A 25,382-nucleotide genomic window follows, 5' to 3' on the forward strand; every position below is an offset into this window, starting at 1 on the left:
ATCCCGTCTTATGGTGTCATGCAGGCTCTCGATCAAGTCAGAAGCCTGTCGGATTCTGTACAGAAATTGGCCAATGATACGGCTTTGGCCCTGGGTAACATCACGAACACTCTCGCTTCACACAAGATAATGATCTTACAGAACAGAGTGGCCTTAGATTACATTCTTGCAACGCAAGGGGGAGCCTGCACCATTATCGGCCCTGAGTGCTGCACCAGGTTAATGGATCCAACAGAGAACTTGAACAAAATCTAACCCCCCCCCCCCCCCCCCCCCCCCCCCCCCCCCCCCCCCGCTTTGCTATCGGGATGATTCGCCCTACTATGAGTTTGTTTACCATCAAAATGACTTTGAAGCTGTTATATTAAGGTACAAATCTTGCATAGTGTACCTTTAAATGAATGTTCTAGAACTTCTGTGCCGCACCCAGTCTGAGAACCACTGACTTACAATAATTAACCTTGTATTAGTTTTTGCTGAAGTATTGATAATTGTGAAATTTCACTGACTTTTAAAATGACTCATATCATGAAATACGACTTTGATCATATCACCCACCTATAATCGTGTTAAATAATCGTCATTTCAATATTGAGCAAAATAATCGTGATTCAGATTTTTGCCATAATCAAGCAGCCCTAATAATACAATTAGAAACATTCTATAAACCCTCTGCACACAAAAGTATCATTTCTAAATTATAATTACAAACAGAGTATTAAATCTATGTATTAAAGAAAAATAGTGTAAAATTAAACATACATTTATTAACAGTGAATTAGTCAATTCATTGTTATAAGCTGACTTTCAATGTTTTTTTCTTTTACTCAGTTATAGCTTTTTTTTTTTTTTAAGAATATGTAAGAATCATAACTACTATTTGTGTCAGTCATTGATGTTTATTTCATATTTTGAAGAGTTACTTTAGAATATTTCAACTGGAACGGACCACTACTGGGAACTTTTTAATTTTATTTACATTTAATGCAAGTTCAGTCTAAAACTTTATTTTTACTTCTGTTGTTGCTTGCTTTCACTTCAGCAATAAAATCATATGTGTCTTTTATCAAAAGAGGCCAGTAGTCCAGAGCATTCATGAAATTAAAACCCTTCAAGTTTTTAAATCACCAAATGGAGTTTGAATGTCACCTAGCGGCCATATTGGCTACTGCGCCTAAAACTCCCAGAGAATATTGATAGTTTGAGACAAATTTGAAAGACGACTTGGATTGATTTGTCACTTTGACTTGCAGTTTTAGGGTGACCAGACACAGGTTTTATATTAATAGAAAAGATAAATACAGTTCAGCAACCATTTAAGTTTGGATATGTATTTTTCCAGTCTATGTTTAAGAATAGGGTCGCCAGGTAAGAGGCTAGTGAGACTAACTTAATATCTGGATTTCAAGATTATCATCTATAGATATATTCAATTTGAATACATATTTTATATAGCCTTTTTGACCTTTATTTTAATAACTATTTGTGCAACCATACGCACACTTTTTTTTTTTTTTTTTTTTTTTTTTGTATGTGTGTTATGGAGGACCAAACCTTCAGAAATTAAAAATGGAAAAATGAATAAATTAATGAATAAATAAATAAATAGATAGATAAATAGATAAATAAATGTGATAAGTATGGAATGCCAAACCTGACTTAATAATAAATAAATACATTAATAAATATGCGGAAAAAACAAAACAAAACAAAAAAAACAACAAACTTTTATTTCCTTATTTATGGATAATTATATTTTTTTCCACATTTATTTATTTTATCATTTATTTATTTATGCATTTATTTATTTCCACTTTCATTTATTTATGTATATATGTATTTATGTCTACATTTATTTATTTATACATTTATTGTTCTGTATGCTAATGAGGGGGGCGTTTTACCTCAGGCATAGCAATCAAGCTCAGAGTGACAGTGCTGAAGCTTTGAGGCCACAGTGACACCTTGTGGTGTGACCAAACAATACGCAAGAGGTTTGTGGACTTGACTTTACAGGTCACGCAGGGAATAAATGACTTAGAGATGGGCAATATGACCAAAAGCTTGAATCACCCTAACTGTATGTTCATAGGTTTACCATATATAGGCCTACTCTTTATTCCGGACATGGCCGTAAAACATCAGCTGGTCGTGATTTCTAAAATGTCTGGCCACACATGAACAGAATCCGCTGATAACAGACACCGTGACACGGAAGCGCGTCAAATTATCCACTATTAACCACATTTTATGCCATGCATTGTAGATCCGTACACAGAAGCTAACTGCATTTTTAATGTATCTTCCAAAAACAATGTTGACAGCAACAGAAACAAACCTTTCCATAAAGAGGTGATATTCCCGCTATAAATTGATTTCCTGGGGCATTTTTTAAAACCTTATTAAATAGTAATCTATATGCATCATCATGTAGCCTATAAGTTCTTAATTTTAACTGATCCATTCAGTTAATAATATAATAATACTATAGGGCTGTTACCAGTAAAATAAAATCAGTTTCAACACTTCATTCATAAATGAAAAACTCTGTCCTTTCCTCATAATGAACTTAAAGCTTTTGCTACTTCTCTTTCAAATTAAAAAGCTACTACAGTAGCCAGTTTCTTCAATGAGCTTATATACCCCTTGCAATAACTTACTTTGCTATAGATGTTGTTCTTTCAATTATTTAAATTATAATTTTTTTAATTCATTCATTTCTTTTCTCTTCCTTGCCTTTCATGGTTGTAAATATGATTTGAGACTTCATTGCTGTTATTTATTGTAATTTGCAACTACGTCTGCCTTTTGAGAATTGTAAATTGTTAATAGCCTATTGTTTGTTCAATGCCTATTTTGTGTGTAAATTGGTTTATTTCTCCAAAAAACAAAACAAAAAAACAACAACTTTCTCCCGCCACCTCGCAAACAACAAAATTAATAAATAAATACCAAAATTAAAAATGGTATAAAAAAAAATCCTATGTATGTGATAGTTTTATTATATAACATAATATGATATACTATCACACGGGAAGAGTGATGAAAAATACTTTTTCTTTCTTTTTTGCTGTTTCTTCAGAAAAAAAAAAAGTTCCAAACTCCACAGAACCGCTGCGTGAAACACACGTTGTTTTCTTACTGAACGAATCAGTAGCCTATTTGAACGAATCGTCTGAGTTAATGATTGAACTCACTCGTTAAGATGGTGGCTTGGCACCACCTATACTGGCTGTTTTAGTTTCATATTTAAATGTATCATTTCATCGATATCATTTCATATTTCAATATTCAAAATGTTATATAAAAAAATGAATCTCCTAACATTATTTATGCAATTGTAATTGCAGTGTAAATGCATCCATGGCTCCTCTGCATTAACAGTCTGTGTAAATAATATATAATGCCATTCAGAGTCAGCGTCTGCACGTCCCACATCTGCAGCGCGAAGATGGATTTAGTTGAAACTGATTTTATTTTACTGGTAACAGCCCTATAGTATTAGCCTGGTAATACCCAACCTCTGCTACTTCGCTTTGCTTCGTAGACAGAGTCTGGCATGGCATAATTAAAAAGCGTTTTCTTTCTTGCGGGGGTGCTTGTCTGAAGTTTAAAATCATTGGTTACCCGTAAGCCAATCACATAACGTTTGGTTATGACGTGTGTTATGCGCATGCTCAGCCGCATCTAACTTCCACTGTAAACACATGTATGATGCGAAAACAAAACCATCGAGCGAAATACCGGAGTGAACATGGCTGTGAACGACTTTTGCAGATTATGTGAAGTAAATCTACGCATCCACGGTACAATCAGCGTCTACGTCACGGCTCTCAGCCCGCCCTCTGTTCGTTGATTGGCCGGCTGTTTTCAGGCCGGTGGAAAACCATAGACTGTAAAAAATATGGACAAAGCGTCTGTGACGTCACCCATAGACTTTCTGAAGAACGGGTTTGAAGCCGTTTATGGGGGGTATGGGCGGCGCCATCTTGGAAAATCTTGGGAAATCCTAACCCCGCCCACCTTCTGACGCAGCGCGCGTCACTCAGCTCGCTCTGTTACTTCGGTTATCTCTGTATATTTTAGGCAACGAAATATGTTATAAAACACCATACTAACTCTTTTCGTTTTCATTTAAAGAAATCTTAAACATTATAGCCACACAAATGTGGTTCAGGCAATGCATATTGATTATATTCAACTGCACATAACGTTTTGCCTATTTATGAAAAAACTAAATATAAAACACAAACCTGCCTCTTTTCATTTTAAATATAATATAAAAATATTAAACATTTTATGGTCCAGGCAATATGTGCATTTGTACTAAACAACAGATTTTGCAGTAAACAACATTACAGATCATCTTCGTTGTATTAAAATGACAAAACTCAACCCAGTCTCTTTTTGTTAAATTTCAGTTTTATCAATATTAGCCATTATAAAAGTATAAGTAAAAGGTATAAGAAGCTATACAAATAAAGCAAACAATTCAGTCAAACATACAAAGTCAGCGCTCTAGTCTAACCATACATCGGTAAAGTTAAATAGCTTATAAAGTTATGAAACTTCCCCTCAGCCAAAACGATTGCCCAGGGAAAAAATTATAGATTCACGAGACCAAAAAGACGAATTATATCTCATGTTTAACCACTACAGAGACTCCAGAGTCCGCGGCATTGGCGGCAAACCTCAGAACCACTAGCCGATGAAAGGCTGCTCCAGGCGGGGTACGTGAACGCCGAGCGCCCGGTCATCGCTGGATCAACTGGATAAAATTTTCATAAATCTTTAAATAAACCACAGATTTGAGCTTTAAACAACTACATTCTCGCCTGAAAAACTCTTAAAACTACATTTCATGATACAGAAACAGTAGTATTATATGTCAACTGTATTAAAAAATGGCGCTTCTTATGTTGTCATTCTCCGTGGCGCTGCCTTTCAGCTGTCAATCAAGCTGTCAATCAAAGTTAACCACGCCCTTATTGTCATACATTTTATATCTAAATACGATCTAAACTAACGAGTTAGAAAAAAATTCACCCCCCTCACAGTTGTCAGGCACTCGGAAGCTATCGAAAAATACAATAAAAGTCCATGGGACCAACCTGTAAAAACATGAATTTATGCTGTGAAAACGGACATTTTAACATGGGGGCTATGGACATTTGCTCCCTTTTGGGACCTCCCTCTAGCGGATTTTCGATGTATTGCAGTTTTTCGCACTTCCGGGTAGGCTTCATTTTTCAGATCAGAATGTTGCCGCTTGTGGAAAACGGAAAGCTATGACCAGAGAATGTCTAATATGGCGAGAAGTTTCACTCTCACTACACTTCCGGCTTTTGAACTGGTTGCAGTTCCACTCTGATTCCATATGAGGGCGCTCACAGGACGAGTGCAGAATGAATGGAGGTCAATGGCGGTATACCCCTCAAAATCCACTTTTCTCAGGATATAATTTTTTGTCTAGTAATTTGAATGTTGTATTCGAAAGGAGATGCAAAGAAATTACACATTGCTGGGTGTTAGATTTTTTAGAGTCACTTATTTGCTTTAAAAAAGTCTTTCAAAATGTCAGTGACGTCAGAATGCTGACGTCATTAGCAGAATGCTAGCGTGTTATGGGCAACAACAACTCAACCTGTAAGAAATCAAAACGACATAAGTACTCGTTCATTCAACTTTCGACCTAAAACCCATGTTGAACTTGCAAAATCTACAATCACATCTGAGATTTCTCAACGGCAATCGGGTGAAAGAGACAAATTTAGCCGTCTAGCCCCATTGACTCCCATTCATTTTGCACTCATGGCAAGCGCCCCCAGTGGAACTCTGGTGGTACTACAACCAAAATTCGGTACAATAGGGCTTAATAGGGAGTGGACAGGCTCTCCGTAGACGGGCTCTGCTATGACGCTGTCTCAGACTGAGTACAGAAGCGAAATGAAATTGAGCGGAAGTACGAAGTCTGACGTAGTCAGGCTACTATAGTATTTCCTTATTAACTGAATGGATCAGTTAAAATTAAGAACTTATAGGCTACATGATGATGCATATAGATTACTATTTGATAAGGTTTTAAAAAATGCCCCAGGAAATCAATTTATAGCGGGAATATCACCTCTTTATGGAAAGGTTTATTTCTGGTGCTGTCAACATTGTTTTTTCTGAAGATACATTAATAAATGCAGTTAGCTTCTGTGTACGGATCTACAATGCATGGCATAAAATGTGGCTAATAGTGGATAATTTGACGCGCTTCCATGTCAAAGTGTCTGTTATCAGCGGATTCTATTCATGTGTGGCCAGACATTTTAGAAATCACGACCAGCTGATGTTTTACGGCCATGTCCGGAATAAAGAGTAGGCATATATATGGTAAACCTATAAACATACAGTTAGGATGATACAAGATTTTGGGCATATTGCCCATCTCTAAGTCATTTATTCCCTGCGTGACCTGTAAAGTCAAGTCCACAAACCTCTTGCGTATTGTTTGGTCACACCACAAGGTGTCACTGTGGCCTCAAAGCTTCAGCACTGCCACTCTGAGCTTGATTGCTATGTCTGAGGTAAAACGCCCCCCTCATTAGCATACAGAGCAATAAATGTATAAATAAATACATATATACATAAATAAATGTGAAAATAAATAAAAGTGAAAATAAATAAATGCATAAATAAATAAATGGAAAAAAATGTGGAAAAAATATATTAGTATCCATAAATAAGGAAATAAAAGTATAAATAGAATTTTTTTATTATTATTTTTTTATTATTGAGTCAGGTTTGGCATTCCATTGTAACGATCATTACTGTGTATTCATGTTTATCACATTATAGTGCAGTGTGCCCTTTAAGAGAGATGGTTACATCACTCATGACGTGTACTATGCGTGGTGACATTGTTGGAGGTGAGAGAGAAATGAGTTGAGACCATTGTAGATGCTAGACGTGCCCTACCCTTTTCCTGTATATTTTATTTGTTGACTAAGTTTTGTGACGCTAAGAAAGAGTAGCTCTCATGTATGAGAGGATTGCATTGCCTGTGCACTTATCATTAAATGTGCGTGATACAGCCTTTTTCGCCTTCAAGCTCTTTCTTCCCTCGATTTCTCTCGAGTTATCCGGTCCAAGCGTTACACCATACTTATCACATTTATCACATTTATCACATTTATCACATTCATTCATTCATTCATTCATTCATTCATTCATTCATTCATTCATTCATTCATTCATTCATTCATTCATTCATTCATTCATTCATTCATTTTTAATTTCTGCAGGTTTGGTCCTCCATATGTTATTGACAGTTTTTAGAGGTGATGAACCAATATAATATCTTGACTGCCCAGACAGCCCTGAACTTCATGATACTCACACAGGGTCAGAGGTCACAGCAGGTCCATCACTGAGATTAGGGGGATCACGCATGGAGATGTTACTCTTCATAGACACACAGCTGAATCCTGAAGATGGTCCATCACTGAATTTAAGGGGCTCACGCATGGAGATGTTACTCATCATGGAGTTGTTACTCTTCATGGACACACAGCTGGATACTGGAGATGCTGCTCTCTGAGTGTGAACAGACGCCTCCTCCTCTCTCTCCTCACACACACTCATTTTACAGGTCCGGTTCTCCTCCTCTCTCTCCTCACACACACTCATTTTACAGGTCCGGTTCTCCTCCTCTCTCTCTCTCTTTATTCACACTAATTTTAGAGCAAGTTTGCTCCTTCTCTTCCTCCTTGATGAGAGACTTGATTCCAGACCTGTATGTGGACACAGAAAACATGCACAAAACACAACTGAATTTTTACACATTTTAAAAATGGAATTTAATTCACTATAACTTAACGTCAACAGTCTTTCTCCAGTTAATGTAATATTGCTGTTTAGAGCAACATGTCGGCCACACTTTCAAACACTGCAGTGTTTAAACGAGGCTGCTGTGTCTGAAAGTGTGGCCGACATGTTGCTCTAAAAACCAACATGACTGTTGATGTGGGAAAATCCATCTTCGCGCTGCAGATGTGGGACGTTCAGACGCTGACTCTGAATGGCATTAGATATTATTTACACAGACTGTTAATGCAGAGGAGCCATGGATGCATTTACACTGCAATTACAATTGCAAAAATAATGTTAGGAGATTAAATTTTTTATATAACATTTTTAATATTGAAATATGAAATGATAGAATCGATGAAATGATGCGTTTAAATATGAAACTGAAACAGCCAGTATAGGTGGTGCCAAGCCACCATTTTAACGAGTGAGTTCAATCATTAACTCAGACGATGTGTTCAAATAGAGGCTACTGATTCGTTCAGTAAGAAAAAAAAAAAAAAAACATGTGTTTCACGCAGCGGTTCTGTGGAGTTTGGAACTTTTTTTTTTTCTGAAGAAACACCAAAAAATAAAGAAAAAGTATTTTTCAACACTCTTCCCGTGTGATAGTATATCATATTATGTTATATAATAAAACTATCACATACATAGGATTTTTTTTTTTATATCATTTTTAATTTTGGAATTTATTTCTTAATTTTGTTGTTTGCGAGGTGGCGGAAGAAAGTTGTTGTTTTTTGTTTTGTTTTTTGGAGAAATAAACCAATTTACACACAAAATAGGCATTGAACAAACAATAGGCTATTAACAATTTACAATTCTCAAAAGGCAGTCGTAGTTGCAAATTACAATAAATAACAGCAATGAAGTCTCAAATCATATTTACAACCATGAAAGGCAAGGAAGAGAAAAGAAATAAATGAATTAAAAAATATATATAATTGAAATAATTGAAAGAACAACATTTATAGCAAAGTAAGTTATTGCAATGAGTATATAAGCTCATTGAAGAAACTGGCTACTGTAGTAGCTTTTTAATTTGAAAGAGAAGTAGCAAAAGCTTTAAGTTCATTATGAGGAAAGGACAGAGTTTTTCATTTATGAATGAAGTGTTGAAACTGATTTTATTTTACTGGTAACAGCCCTATATTATTTCCTTATTAACTGAATGGATCAGTTAAAATTAAGAACTTATAGGCTACATGATGATGCATATAGATTACTATTTAATAAGGTTTTAAAAAATGCCCCAGGAAATCAATTTATAGCGGGAATATCACCTCTTTATGGAAAGGTTTGTTTCTGTTGCTGTCAACATTGTTTTTTTTTGAAGATACATTAAAAATGCAGTTAGCTTCTGTGTACGGATCTACAATGCATGGCATAAAATGTGGTTAATAGTGGATAATTTGACGCGCTTCCGTGTCACAGTGTCTGTTATCAGCGGATTCTGTTCATGTGTGCCCAGACATTTTAGAAATCACGACCAGCTGATGTTTTACGGCCATGTCCGGAATAAAGAGTAGGCATATATATGGTAAACCTATGAACATACAGTTAGGGTGATTCAAGCTTTTGGGCATATTGCCCATCTCGAAGTCATTTATTCCCTGCGTGACCTGTAAAGTCAAGACCACAAACCTCTGGTGTGGAAACCTCTTGCATGTGGATTCACCTTCACTTTAATGACACTGCTGAACAGCAGGTGTTTTTCCCAATCCGTTTTTCGTCTCGCATTAAGCAGATATTATATTTTACGCGTTTATGTGATATCCTGCATGTGACTACACGCCCAGTCTTACTGCGTCACTGAACACACATTATAGATGACTTAAATAATGACATAGTTTCAAAAAGTCAACCAAAGATTTAAACATTAAACTAAAATTCTCCTGTTAACAGAAAAAAAAGTGTAAGTTTAACCATTTTCGGCTATTTAATGAGTGTTACAATAGACGAAGAATCACGAAAGTAACTTTAGCCTACACTTTTATTATGTGTTTGAGTTCATAATCATAATCATCGTCATAATGTCTGTTTAGACGCAAATACTCTATCGATATTACACCTATGAAAAGTTTAACGAACTTACTGTCACATGTGAAGCGATTGCTGATTTTCTATCTTCCGAAATGGCATCTTTACAGTCATCGGCTGATTTCGATTTCACTGTGAGACAGGTAAATGTCACAGGTTAATGTCCACCAGCTCCTCCTCGAATATAGGCTATTCTTTTCACTCTTCCGGGTTTGGAACGAAGAAATAAATTACAGCAGGGCCACTTTTGAGGTAAATTCGAGACCATATAATAATTATTATTTTTATTTTATTTATTTTTTTTGCATTCACTTGCACAGTTTTATTATATAAGAATAGAAGAGTTTGAAACAACATTTGGGGATTAATTTGGTAATGGACAGTATAAACACAAACAAAAATGCTACAATTTTGGTAACAATTTATTTTGATGGTCTCTTTTAAACATTCTGACTAAGTAACTTTGCAACTTTATGTCAACTATCAGTCTATTAGTAGACAGTCTGCTAAATATAAATATCTGATAACACTTTATTGTGACGCTCCTCCAACAGACATTACTGGCCATAAGTAAAAAGAAAAGAGGAAAAAAAACTTCTAAAATAAATAAATAGTCAAAGAGTCTCTAATTATGTTGCGTCTTCTGTCAAAAAAAAACAAACAAAGTTTGGTATTAGTAAACGTGCATTTGAAATGGTTTATGTATAAATTGTAAACCTTCATGGATGTAGCCTAAAATTGTAATAGCCTACATTATTTGTAATGTAGGCTATTATACACTATTGTAGTGTATTAAGAGTATTAATGTGATGTATCATAAATTATAAACATTGTAATCAGTTATTTCTTTATTTAAATGTATTTTTATTTATGTATCTTTATTTACATTTTTGTTTAATTTTGGTAGTAATGTCAGTCTACCTGTGCGCGAGGCTGATGAGCACACGCAATGTTTGCTTCTCTCCATGAATATCACTGTGTGTGTGAGAGAGAGAGAGAGAGAGAGAGAGAGAGAGAGAGAGAGAGAGAGAGAGAGAGAGAGAGAGAGAGAGAGAGAGAGAGAGAGAGAGAGAGAGAGAGAGAGAGAGAGAGAGAGAGAGAGAGAGAGAGAGAGAGAGAGAGAGAGAGAGAGAGAGAGAGGCAGATATGCCCTGTTGATCCACTGATGTTGTTTACGGATACAAAAAAATAAAAAATACAAAAAAAAAAACATTGGATCTCATTGTTGAGTGGTGATCCTTGTGTGTAAGTGTGTCTGGTCCAGACATGCTACATGTGTAGCTACTAATATTTTCAGTGTTGCCTTAACACAAAACAGGAATCTCAGACACTGAATATTTCAGAACAGCCTCCCGAGGAAAGGCGTGCTCAGCATTTAACAGTATGACTCATACTGTATGAGGGGTGAAATGTGCCACTACCAAGGCTGGATCTCAAACGGCACACTTCATGTGGACTCGCGGTCTCGTGGCCTTAAATTGCGCCTTAAATTGCTCGCCAAGTGTACGAGTCCATAGTGTGCTCGCGAGCGCCGCCTTTGTGCCCTCGATGCGGACTTCGGCCAAGCTCGCACTTTCGCGCCCTCCACACGAGTTACCTACAGGAATCATTGCGAACGCCCAATCAGATAAATGAGGGCAGGAGTTTCGTGGCTGTTTGACTTTCGTTGGCATGGCAGAGAAGAAGATTTTTAGGTGTAAGTTTTGTTAAGATATAATTACAGAGATTCTCATCATAAATCCCCCAGACATGGCTTTGACCAATAGCACAATTGATAATGAAAACATTTAAACATATATGTTGGACTACTGCCTGAAATTGAATAGGGGAGACCGGGGACAGTTGCAACACTTTTTGCATTTCTCTCAATTACTCAGAGACTATTTGGACTAGACCAACCAAATTTGTATATATTAAACTTGCATCTGTCTGCTAATTACCCATACCATTTAAAGATGATTATATATGACATATCGTTCACAGTATTTATTTGAATGGAAGAAGTCAGATGTTGCAACTGACCCCGACCCAGGGGACGGTTGCAACACAACCCAGGGACGGTTGCAACATGTTAAAAATACCTTAAATTTCATTAATTAACTTAAGCTTTTTGTCTCAATGAGCATAGAATTCTGAAAATATTAACGGTTTTAGGCCTACTATAATATTATAGTATTATTTATTTCAATAATATTATTGTAGCCTATTATTTATTTATTTAGTCATATTTATCAAATAACAGTTATTGAGTTTTGTTTGTTCATGTGTAGAACATAGGCCTACATAGATTCAGTGTGCAGGTGTTACAGATGCTATTCAATCTCTCCATATTTCAGTGTCAGACAGGAAGAATTGAACAATTTGCAATGCAACAAACTTTTATTAAACATGCAATTTATAACATGTTGCAACTGTCCCCGACCCTATCAGCCATGACAGAACATCATATGCCTGCTAGACACACTGACTTTGACACATGCTAACCATGTCACTTAGTAGTCAACAAAACAACAATTCAAACTTTGTAAGTTTTGATTAAATCATAAAAAATTTCAGGACAGTATGACACAAATATATCTCATGAAAAAAATTACTTTCATACCTCCAAAACAAGTTTTGTTCAATAAATACATCAGCAGATGTTGAATATGTCTACTGTCTTCTTGGTGGGTGGAGGGTCTAACTGTGCATGTGCAGTATGAGTGTCATCACTCTAGCTTGTTTCTGATTGGAGAAAAATGACATGTTGCAACCATCCCCTGTTGCAACTGTCCCCGGTCTCCCCTACTCTTATAGTGGGTAATTACCATTTCCCATTATTTAGGTATGATTTCATTATTCACAGAGATGGGCATAAATACATGGAAATGTATTTAAAATACAAAAATACTGTGTGGAAAAATTTATTTAAATACAAATACAAAATACTATGTGAAAAAATGGACCAAATACAGTATTTTGTATTTTGAAAATACACAAAATACATGTGAAATTGGTTATCCAGTGCAGGTATAGGTCACAGTGAATGAAGAAACTATAGGCCTACTGACTTTTCATTCCTAACCTCATCTCTTTCTTTCTTTCTTTCTTTCTTTCTTTCTTTCTTTCTTTCTTTCTTTCTTTCTTTCTTTCTTTCTTTCTTTCTTTCGTTCTTTCTTTCTTTCTTTCTGGCAATTACAAATAAACTTATGCAAAATAGCAGCCATTTATATACTTATTTCTGGTTATAGTCTTTTACTTGTGGTGAACACTATTAAAAAATTCATACTGTATGTAAAACCGTGGGAACCTTTTCTGCTATCTAGCAAAGAATGTGGATGGGCGATATGACCAAAATCTCAATTTTACTTCACAGTAACAATATCATGGTTTCACAATTTTCAATATTAGTTTTGATTCCACAGCATAAACTGAATTTCAAACTCTTTTGAGTTTTTTGTTGTTGTTGTTGTTGTTGTTGTTGTTGCTTTTTAAGTCCAATGCTTTTTAAGTAAGTTTATGTAAAGTTTATTTGTTTCTATAAGTTTATTAAAATTAGAAAGTGTATCCAAAATGTAAAATTAGAATTAATTTAGATTCATTTGACACTATTTACACTGAAAAAAAAAATGATTCGTTGAATTTAATCAATTTTTTGCACAGTGGTTGCACACAATTGATTTTAGCTACATTTAAACAAATGCATTAAGTAACTAAAATTGATCAAGTTCAACTTAATGCATATGTTTAAATGTAGCTAAAATCAATTGTGTGCAACCACTTACGATACATTTTTTTATTATGAAGTGAATAATGCACTATTTTAACTTTAATCAACAAGTATCATGACATTCTCACCTTATTCCAAAAAAAAATCGCTGATCCAATGCTGAGCTAGTGAATGTCTGAACTAGTTGATGCACAAAATCAGTACCCTGATAAAGAGGTTGACTGGCAAAAAGTATTTTATGTATTTTGAAAATACAAAAATACTCATCTTAAATGTATTTAAATACAAATTACATTTGATTTTTTCCAAAGGCTTTAAAATACAAAATTCAAAATAGTATTTTGTATTTCAAATATGTATTTTAAATACATGTATCTGAAATACTGCCCATCCCTGATTATTCAATTATAGTCCATTATTTTGGTATAATACCATTTAATGCAAGGAATTTTGTCATGTTCAAGAATCATGTTGGGTTACTGTAATTTGAGGTTCTATACACCCTGACAGTTTATTGTAGTTTTATATAAATTATTCTTCATTTCAATTATTAAATGTACAAGTAAATATGCATAAACATGTACAAAAATATAAGTATCTTTGTGGCATAAAAACCATGCAAATACACAACTATAAAAGGTAATAGTCCTCCACTAAAGGTGGATATAGCCTGTGGGGGGAATTGTTCTTGATGCTACATGCCATGTGTTTGTCTTTATCTGATAAAGGGGCGATGAGAGGACACTGCAGTTTATTCGGCTGCGTGTTGGGAGATTTGGCCTTTACAGGCAAGAGGAACAGCTCTGCTCAAGGGTTTGAGTAAGTCTGTGTTCTGCATTAACAAATTTGCAGTTGTAAGAAATAAATCACTGCGTAACAATTATTGTAATCTGTCTGTTAGAGAGATTATTAAAGCAATGGGACTGCAAGACATTCTCACACCTCAACAAGCCAGAGAAAAGTGGGAAAACCTCAAAAGGAAAAACAAGGTATTTACTGTCATGAATTTTTTGACTGTTGTTCCTTTTTTGGCCATGTAAGGTCCTCAGTGTTTTTGTTTGATGCCTGTCACATGTTCAGATCACATGTTCTCATTATTGATTTGTTAGTTTCACCTGAGCCTTGTTAAGTTGCCTATTTAAACCCCCTGTTGTCTTGAGTTCTTTGCTCGAGTTTGTGATGGCTAGGGCGCCACGTGGGACTGGAGGAAGGACGGAGTAGGAAATGATGGAGGTAGCGGGTGTAGTGATGGCCAAATGAAGCGTTTCGAAGCATTATTGCTTTCTGATACAATTGTGTCGAAAATGATTCATTACTCAAAGCTTCATTCAGATAGAAATTGCAGCACCATCTCCTGGTGAAGTAAATGTAATGCAACAAAGCTGACAACCATAAAATGCAAGTAGGCTTATTACGTGTTTAACGAGGCGATCAAAGCTGAAACAGTGTTAGTGCTGTGAAACTCATTTATGTAGGTGAATTTTACAGATACTGATGAATTTCATGTGTTCACCTTGATAATAAAACATTAAGCATGATGTGTGTGTGTAATTATTTCTTTAGACAAGGACAGAAGATCAGACCAGCTTAAAAAAAAGTTGGAAACCATCACAGAAATTCTAATGGTTTCTATTAAAATACCAATAGGAACCATTGGCTTTTACTATTTAAACCACTACAGAATTCTTTTTTGTAGTGTGTTTGGGACATATTCCATTAGGATTTAATGCCCCCACCAATAGAACCCAACACATATCAGTAGAGACCCACAGAGACCACTATAATTCCCATTACAACCAATAAAATTCCCATGAAAACCATTAAATCCAATAGAATTTCTGTAATGGTTTCTATAGTTTTTTTTTAGCAGGGCAGTATCGTGTGTGAAAGCTTTAATTGTTTAGCTGTGGGAAGCAGAACTCTTAACTTGTTAACTGGTGGGACTGATATTATTGTATGTTGAAAAGGATGTGCTTGTGTAACTGGTTGTACTTGTATAATGTAGCAGAGGGTTTTTGAAGTTTCTGTCTTTGATGCATGTTTTTATGTAACAATGTTCATATGTTCTCTAATTAATAATAATAAAAAAAGAAGAAATACAGCCGCCATGTTTCAAACCTGTCAACACTGGATTGGGCTGTCAAAGCAGTCAGAGATGATTCACTACAGGAGTGAACCAGTGTGTTTGCTTCAGAAGTCATTTTCACGTGACTAGTGACGTAATGATACAAGCTCCGAAGCAGTGGTTCATTGCAAGGACCGTTCGAGTTTGAAGCAAGCTTCGGAGCGTCGGTGTCAGACGTAACATCACTAAGCGGGTGCGGGTGCGGGTGCGGGTGCGGGTGCGGGTGCGAGTGTGAGTGTTAGTGGAAATAAGCGGAAGAAAAAGAAATCATTGGAAATATCAGATGATTATTCTGAGGTAAAAGATAGGGAAAAAGTAAAAGAGTTTAATGTGTTTATCACACTGGTGCAGGAGGGAGTGAATTTTGATGGATGGAGTCCAATACAACTTTCGAAAGCTATACATAAGGAAATAGGGGATGTAAATAGTGTGAAAAAATTAAGGAATGGATCATTATTGGTAAAGTGTAAGGATGAGGTGCAACAAAAGAAGGCAGTAAGGGCAAATGCATTAAATGGACAGACAGTAAAAGGGGAGAAAGTTCAAAGCCGAATCAGAGGAGTAATAACAGGAATCCCTGAGAAGGAATCAATGGAAGGAATGTGTACAAATATAAAGAATGTAAAGGTGAGTGAGGCAAAAAGATTAAAAACAAAAAGAGATGGTGTAGTATGTGATAGTCTCTCAGTACTGCTTACCTTTGAAGAAGAAAGACTTCCAGAGAAAGTTTTTATAGGGTACATGAGCTACGATGTTAGGATGTACATACCACCCCCTTTGAGGTGTTTCAACTGCCAACGATATGGGCATGTGGCAGCAGCATGTAAAGGAAAAATAAGATGCAGTAAATGTGGCGGTGAACACAAATATGATGAATGTGAGGAAGGGGCAAGGAAAAAATGTTGCAATTGTGGTGGAGAGCACAGTGCTGCATATGGTGGGTGTGAAGTGTACAAGCGAATGCAAGAAGTTCAGAAGGTTAAAGTGAATCAGGTAATCACGTATGCTGAAGCAGCCAGAAGAGTACCAAAGATGCCACAAAATGCAGTGAACAAGAGTAAAGACAATGATGGATGTATAAAGTGTAACAGGATTCAGGAAGAAACATTGATAGTGAGCAAAATAGGCTTTGTGCTTTTCATGGCAGAAATCATTAACTGCACAGCCCAGACGACTAGCAGGACTGAAAGGATTAAGATTATAGTAAAAACTGCTGAGAAGTATTTGGATGTAAAAGGGTTACAGTGGGAAAATATTAGAGAAACCCTTGAGGAAACTCAACAATCACAGTCATGGGTTGGATCCTCTTAATGGTGTTAATAATACTCCAATGGAATGCCAGGAGCTTAATTGCGAATGGCCAGGAGTTTAAGAAGTATGTGGAAGATGTTAAGGAAAAACCCAATATTATATGTGTCCAAGAAACGTGGTTAATTCCCAGGCTAGATTTTATCATAAAAGGGTATAATGCAGTAAGAAGGGATAGAGAGAATGGGAAAGGTGGAGGGATCATGACTTTTATACAGAAAGGGCTGCAGTACAAATTAAGAAAGGAGAGGAATTGGAATATGTCACTGTGGAAGTGTGGGCAAAAGAGGGTAATATTAAAATTATAAATTTTTATAACCCATGTAATCAGTTAAAAAGCAGCCAGCTTGAGGAAATTTGGAAAGATTTGGGGGGCAGAGTTATTTGGTGTGGGGATTTTAATGCACATAACACTTTATGGGGTGATAAAGATGATGTAAATGGGAATGTGTTGGAAGAATTTATAGAAGAGAAGGAACTAGTATGTCTTAATGATGGAACTTGGACAAGGATAGATGTATCTAGGGGAAAAGAGTCAGCAATAGATTTAACCTTGGGCACGAGAAATGTGGCAGACAAATGTGAATGGGAGGTGTTAAGAGGAAATACAGTGGGTAGCGATCACTACCCTATAAAGGTACACATAGGTGTGGAGATGGAGAAAGAGAAAGAAGTGAAAGTAGAGAAGTGGTTTGTGGAGAAAGCTGATTGGAATAAGTTTGAAGAGCTAAGTGAGGAATGGCTATCATGTGTTGATGGTAGTGAAAGTATTGAAGTGTTAACTAGAGAAATAAGGTCAAGCATTATAGCAGCAGCGGATGCCACTATTCCAAAATCCAAACCTAAACGCTTGAATAAAATAGTGCCATGGTGGTCAAGAGAGTGCAAGGAAGCTGTTAAAGAAAGAAATAAGGCATTTAGATTACTTAAGAGGACACACAATTTCCAACATTTGATAGAATACAAGAGAACGCAAGCAATGGTAAGACAAAATGTCAGGAAAGCAAAAAGGGAGTACTGGAGGACGTTTTGTGACTCTTTAGGACGCACTACTCCAATAGAGAAGGTTTGGGGGATGATTAGGAAAATGAAAGGAAACGGTAGGGAATATGGATATCCTGTGATAATTGATGGAGATGACAGTATAACTTCTAGTAAGGAGAAAGCAGAAGTTATAGGAAAAACACTAACTAAAGTACACAGTTCAGAAAACGTCTCGGGTTACGTATGTAACCCTCGTTCCCTGAGTAGGGAACGAGACGCTGCATCGATACTCGATACTTTGGGGAATGCCCTCGGCATGACGCGTCTGAAGTCTGTAATGGAACTATTCCAATCTTGATTGGTGCTCGTCACTCGTGACGTTGCATGTGACGGTGATCCGGAAGCTATAAAAGGGCAACGGAACATAGCCGTATCAGCTTTTAAAGGGTCGAAGCAAGTCGTTCTCAGGAGCACGAAAAGTGTGGCCGAGAGATGCAGCGTCTCGTTCCCTACTCAGGGAACGAGGGTTACATACGTAACCCGAGACGTTCCCTTTCGTAAAGGGAACTCCCGCTGCATCGATACTCGATACTTTGGGGAACGAATACCCACGCCGCCACACTGAGAGACCCTGTCCTGGTGTGAAGCAATCTGGCACACTCAAGACATGAGAACTTGTGAACCTGGTGTAGAGGACAGATCCAGACTGTAATGTTTGATGAAGGTGTGTGGGGAGGCCCAGCCAGCGGCATCACAGACCTCTTGAAGAGAAACCCCTGCTAGCAAGGCTCTAGAGGATGCCACTCCTCTGGTTGAGTGAGCTTTTATCAGGAGAGGTGAAGGCAGATTGCGCACCTCGTAAGCTGAAGAAATAGCCTCTACTATCCACTTGCTAATAGTCTGCTTGGAGACCGGGGAGCCCTTCTTGGATAACCCAAAACACACAAACAGCTGGTCCGACTTCCTCCAGCCCGAGGTCCTATGTACATAGGCCTCAAGAGCTCGGACCGGGCATAATAAGTGTAACTTAGCTTGATCAGCCGACACATGCGGTGGAGGATGAAAGGCCGGAAGGATTATAGACCGTGCCACATTTGTGGGCACCTTAGGCACGTAGCCAGGTCTAGGGTGGAGAATGGCTCTCACTCTGCCAGGAGAGAACTCGAGGCAAGAGGGAGCCACAGATAGCGCCTGCAGGTCGCCAACTCGTTTCAGGGAAGTAATAGCGAGCAGGAAGGCTACCTTAAAGGATAAACATTTCTCAGACACCTTATCCAGGGGTTCGAAGGGTGCCAGGGATAAACCTTCGAGGACCACTGCCAGGTCCCACGTGGGGACCCTAGGCTGGATAGCAGGCCTCATCCTCCTGGCTCCACGAAGGAAACGAATTATGAGTGGGTGTGTCCCCAGCGTGCCCACCCCTAAAGGCGTGTGGAAGGCTGATATAGCCGCCACATAGACCTTAAGCGTGGACGGGGAGAGCCCGTCAGAGAAACGATTCTGGAGGAACTCCAGTACTGAAGCCACTGGGCAGTTAACTGGGTCCAACTGATGTTCTCTGCACCATAAAATAAAAATTTTCCATTTAAATGCATAAAGTTTCCTCGTGGAGGGGGCTCTAGAGTTTACAATGGTCTCAACAACCTCGGTTGAGAGACCAGAATTTATGAATTGGTCCCCCTCAGGGGCCAATCCAGTAGCTTCCTGGGCTACCGCCAAGGGTGAAATATCATGACCTTGGGCTGAAGAGGGAGGACCATCCTGATCCGGATTCACCGCGGAAGGCCTGCCAGAAGGGCCCAGATGTTTGGAAGCCATATTTGGGCCTGTCAGTACAGGGCCACTAAGAGTAAGCTGATCCCGTACTGCTGAACCCTCTTGTACTCTAGAACCCCCGGGGGCAGAACAATCGGGGAAAGTATACACAGACATGGCCTCAACCATGTCTGTATCATGATATCCAAACCCAGCAGAGCTGGAAGAGCATGGGAGAGGTGGCGCAGAAGGTGGCCGTCCACATAAAGGGGAAACAGGAGCACCTCTGACAAACCGACCTCCATCCCGGCTAAAGCCAACTTGGGGTGGAGTTCGAAATCCCCGGGCTGCAGCCCCTGCCTCGACAGGATGACTGCCCCCTCTTTGATCAGAGAGACCATCGACATAGTGTCTGTCAAAAATAGAACCTAATGGTCTCTCTGAAGTTTCCTCAGACCCTGTGTTTCCAACACAGGTACTAGGAGCAGGAACCATAACTTCCTCCCCATGATCAGAAAACGAGGGCATGTGCGCGTAACTCTGGTCATGCGGAGTGGGTTCCCTCTCGGGGAAAACCCATTGGTCCTGAGCCACTACTACAGGGCCCCCATGTACAGCAGGCCAAAGAATAGTATGTTGAACACTGCTGCCAGCGAGCCCACTCTTTAATAAGGTCACGTAGTGGTGGCCTGGCCTAGCTTGATATTCATGACTATGGTAAGGAAGATGAGTGTCTGAGCTGGAGACAATTGTGCCTGCATCATGACTATAACCTACACCGCCCCCAGGAATCGGTTTCTCTGAAGAGGCACTGGTGATTTTTCCTAGACTCTGAGCCATATTCCCTAGCACCTCACGAGACTCGAAACAACACCTCGGTGTTGAACCGTCTGCTCTAGTAGTCAATGGACAGGAATGAGGATGCCCTGAAGACTCCATGGAGGTAGGACAGTGACCATGCATTCCGAGGAGGTGCGGGGATACAATACTAGGCCGAATGGAAGAATCCGGAACTGATGTGCTTTTCCCCCAAAAGCAGATCTCGGAAACTTCCCGTGATGGGGTTAGAAGGGAATGAGGAGTTAAGGGCCTTGTGGATCTATCACGACAGACCAGTCCTCGGAGCTGGTCTGACTGACAGTCGGAATCTTGAATCTGAACCCCCTCGGAGGTTGATCCATTACCCTGAGATCCGAAACAAGGCCTTACTCCCCTTCCCTCACAGGAACTATGAAGTACCGGCTGTAGAACCCGGGCTCCCGAAACCGAGGAAGAGCTCACCTTGAGGTTTCCTTTGTTAAGAGAGACTTGACTTCCTGTTCCAAGAACCAACCCTGCTCGGGGCTGGCAGACATGTGAACCACCCTTAGTAGATAATATTTTTATATTAGCTCCGCTGTAAGCAGGACCCTCCAGGCTATATTTTGAAGACCCCTCGGGGTGTCTAAATATGCTATTATGGGGACCAGTCCCTCGAGACTGGCCTTGGCTAAAAATGTTCAAATGGTTTCGGTGACCTGAAGCAGCTAACTGGCAGGAACTAACCGAAATATGCTCTCTACAGACCTCCTGAGAGGCGGCGAACTCGACAGGGCCGCAACGTTTCCGGGCAGATACTGCGATTTGTGTTCGCTGGAAGCCGATGTGTCCCGAAGCGCCATCGGCGGCGGGAAGTAAACATCGATTTCCTAAGGGCTGTATAAGGGGGCGAGACTCCTGTACTCGCTCTCCTGGGGGAACGGCCATAAGGGTCTGCGTGTTACGACAAGACCTCTTAGTTGAAGCCATCTTAGCCCGAGAGACAGTCCTCAGACCTGTCCTCGATATAGAGGGCTTCATACGAGAATGTCTCTTCTGGCCCCAAGCCTTATACGGGGGGGCACGAGAGGAAACCTTCTCAAAATATGTTGAACTGGCGGCTGTCCCCTGAGGCTGCCCCCTGGCAGCAACCCCATGAGACCTAGATTGACAACTGGGGATAGCTGATTGTCGCTCTGCCTCCTGAAACCTTTCGACAACGGTTCTCGCCGCGTCGCCAAAGAGGCCAGAAGGTGAAAGGGGGGCATCGAGAAGGAAAGCCCTGTCTTTCTCCTCGATCCCCAAGCGATTAAGCCATAAATGTCTCTCTGTGACGACTATTGCTGCCATAGAACGGCCAATAGCACGAGCCGTCTCCTTAATAATACGGAGAGATAAGTCAGCTACTCTACGAAATTCAGTAATACCGTTGAGTGAGACCTCCCAGTTATCATCCACCTCTTTGAGGAGGTCAGCCTGGTATGCCTGTAATAACCCCATCGTGTGTAGGCATGCACCGGCTCGACCCACCGCAATATAAGCCTTCCCTAACAAATTCGATGTACGAGATTTGGAGGGAAGTGTCTGAGCTATCAGGGGTGACGCAACGTCAGGGAGAAAATATTTCGCAAAATATTCCTCAACCCGAGGCATCACCCCATAACCATTCTCATTAGATTCCCTAATAGATGAGTAAATATATACATGGGGGGAAAATAATTGAGATGAACATGGATTTTCCCACGATCTCGATACCTCAGTATGAAGATCAGTGAAAAAGGGAAGGCTCTGACACAAAGATTGTGACTGGGTCTGCAGGAAGCGCTCATCCATTTTATTTTTCTTAGTCGCTTCCTGCTTATTATGTGGCCATTCAACGTTTAATTTAACCACTGCCCTGGTCACAACCTCCAGCAATTCCTCAATAACGGGAATATGGGGTGGCGAATCCCCATATTTATGTGATTCAGTGTTGATAATATCTAACCCCTCGGAGCTAGATAAATCAAACGCTGTGTCTTTAACACGGTCGGAAGAAGCCGCAGCGCGGGCTTCCGAACCGTGCGCGAGACCAGTGGAGCTGGTTAATAAACACTGAGAAAGGGTCGCAACCGTCTCAGTGTTATCTGCCAGCTCCACGTGCGAATCCCATGCATACAAGCGGCGCGCTGCCTCAACAGACGCGGGGCCTGATGCACTGGAAACGCGAGCCTGATCTGATTGATCGAACAAGCTCAAACGGGAGCGGAGCTCTCTCATAGATAGCTGAAAACAGTTTGCACAGACAGCGCCCTCGAGCACTGCCCGTGCATGCTCCACTCCCAGACAAACAACACAAAACGAGTGCGTGTCACCCTCGCTCAAATAGCGCGAGCAAGGGGACGCACACCGCCTGAGTCGTTTCTCTATATTCGCCATATATATATTGAGATAGACAAACAACACCAAATAAGACAATACAGTCACACAGAACGCTTGCTGAAGACAGAAAGCTGATACGGCTATGTTCCGTTGCCCTTTTATAGCTTCCGGATCACCGTCACATGCAACGTCACGAGTGACGAGCACCAATCAAGATTGGAATAGTTCCATTACAGACTTCAGACGCGTCATGCCGGGAGTTCCCTTTACGAAAGGGAACCTTAGTTATGAAGAGAGAAAAGGGAGAGAAGAAACTGTGTCTAAATATCAAAGGGTGTTTGAGAATGGGAATGGGGAAAATGATAGTTTGAATGAGAAATTCACAAAAGGAGAATTGAATAGAGCACTGAAGAAGTTAGGAAAGTCAGCTCCAGGAAAAGACACTATATGCTACTCAATGTTAGAGAATCTGAGTGATAGTGGTAAGGATGTCCTGTTGAAGTTGTATAATAAGATATGGATGGAGGGAGTTATCCCTAAAGAGTGGAAGGAATCTATCATTGTACCAATTAAGAAGCCAGGGAAAGACCCTCATAGTCCAAGCAGTTATAGACCTATAGCATTGACATCGCAGATGGGTAAGACAATGGAGAAAATGATAAATGATAGACTGATGTATTGGGTGGAGTCAAAAGGATTGTTGCAATGTTACCAGAGTGGCTTTAGAAGGGGAAGGGGTACTATGGATCCAGTGGTATGCCTGGAGGAAGCCATTAGAACGGCTCAAGTGAATAAAGAGACTGTAGTGGCAGTGTTTTTTGACATAGAGAAAGCCTATGACATGATGTGGACAGAAGGACTATTAATTAAATTAAATCAGATGGGAGTTAGGGGACGGATGTATCAGTGGGTCAGAGACTTCTTATCTGAAAGAACAGTGAGAGTTAAAATTGATGGGGAAATAAGTGAGAGTTTTAGAGTAGAAAATGGAACCCCTCAAGGAAGCATTGTGAGTCCTTTATTATTTGTAATTATGATAGACCAGATATTTAAAGACTTGCATGGCCTAGATGGAGTAGCGTTATTTGCGGATGATGGTGCAATGTGGAAGAAGGGAAGGAACATTGAGTTTATTGTGCGTAAGATGCAAGATGCTGTGAATGCAGTTCAGCAATGGGGAGTGAAATGGGGGTTTAGAATCTCAATAGAGAAGACAAAGGTTATGTTCTTTACAAGGAAAAAAATTTGCAGAGAATTAAAAATAATGGTGTCAGGTAAAGAGTTGGAGAGGGTTGAGATCTTTAAATATCTGGGAGTCTGGTTTGATAAGAGGTTAACATGGGCATGTCACATCCAAAAGATGGTAGAAAAATGTAAAAGGATACTAAATGTCATGAGGTGTCTATGCGGGATAGATTGGGGTGCTACAAGGTCAGCATTGAAAACCATCTATACAGGTCTAATGAGATCAGTGTTTGACTACGGCTGTATAGCATATGGATCAGCCTCCAAGACAAGCTTGAGCAAACTTGATGGTATGCAAAATCAAGCAATGAGGATAATTAGTGGTGCAATAAAAACTTCTCCAGTAGCTGCAATTCAAGTAGAGGTGGGTGAGATGCCACTGCATTTGAGGAGGGACCAGCTAGCACTGGTATACTGGGCAAATATCAGGGGTCATAAAGAGAACCACATGTCTCAGACAGTATTAAGAGAATGTCAGGAAAAAGAAAGTATGAAAGTTAAAAGTTATGGATGGGTTATAAAAGATAAGGTGAATAACATGGGAATTGGGTCACTGAACATCAGCCCTACAGTGGCATATCCAGTAGTGCCTCCTTGGATGTTGGAAGAATTGAGGGTTGATTTAGGACTGTTGGAGGAAAGAAAGAAAGATGGAGTGGATAAGTATGGGGTAAGAAATTATATAACAGGAAAATACAAAGAGTGTGTAAAGGTTTTTACAGATGCGTCTAAAAATATTGAAAAGAGAGTAGGGGTAGCTTATGTAATCCCTGAGATGGGAATAGCAAAGGCAAAAAGGATAAATGATGACCTATCAGTGTATACTGCTGAACTGGTTGCCATATGGTTAGCACTCGTGTGGATAGAGTCTAACAATTGTCTGCAGACAGTGATTGCCTCTGATTCAAGTTCAGCAATGTTTAGTGTTCAGAATTATCGGTCTGATTCAAGGGAAGATATTTTAATCGAAATTTTACAGCTGGCAAGTGGAATACAAGCATCAGGAAGGAGGGTGACATTCTTATGGGTTCCAGCCCATATAGGAGTAGAGGGTAACGAACTGGCCGATGAGCATGCAAAGAGAGCAACAGACAAAAGCAATATAGATGTAGATGTAAAGTACAGTAAAGCAGAAATAAAAAGTATAGTAAAGGCGAAAACGATTAAAAAGTGGCAACATATTTGGGATAATGGGTACAC

The 25,382-nt window shown here is 39.3% G+C and overlaps 1 protein-coding gene across 7 annotated transcripts in view; it reads right to left on the reverse strand.

Moving 5' to 3' along the window:
• The window catches only part of LOC309510091 (NACHT, LRR and PYD domains-containing protein 3-like), a 168,530-nt gene that overhangs the window by 39,846 nt on the left and 103,302 nt on the right, over positions 1–25,382 (reverse strand). For 3 of the 7 annotated variants that reach the window (XM_082185028.1, XM_082185029.1, XM_082185026.1), the window contains exons 1-2: positions 9,953–10,075; positions 7,388–7,781 (exon numbers count right to left, since the gene is read on the reverse strand). The exons of 3 other annotated variants lie outside the window; for them this stretch is intronic. In XM_082185028.1, the coding sequence (XP_082041154.1) occupies positions 7,388–7,677 (290 nt within the window). In that variant the 5' untranslated portion in view covers positions 7,678–7,781; positions 9,953–10,075. Of the gene's footprint in view, positions 1–7,387; positions 7,782–9,952; positions 10,076–25,382 lie in introns of those variants that run through there. One more of the 7 variants, XM_082185027.1, reaches the window with a different exon arrangement.

The sequence above is a fragment of the Leuciscus leuciscus genome (assembly GCF_965113295.1).
Source record: "Leuciscus leuciscus genome assembly, chromosome: 1".
Classification (NCBI taxonomy): Eukaryota; Metazoa; Chordata; class Actinopteri; order Cypriniformes; family Leuciscidae; genus Leuciscus; species Leuciscus leuciscus.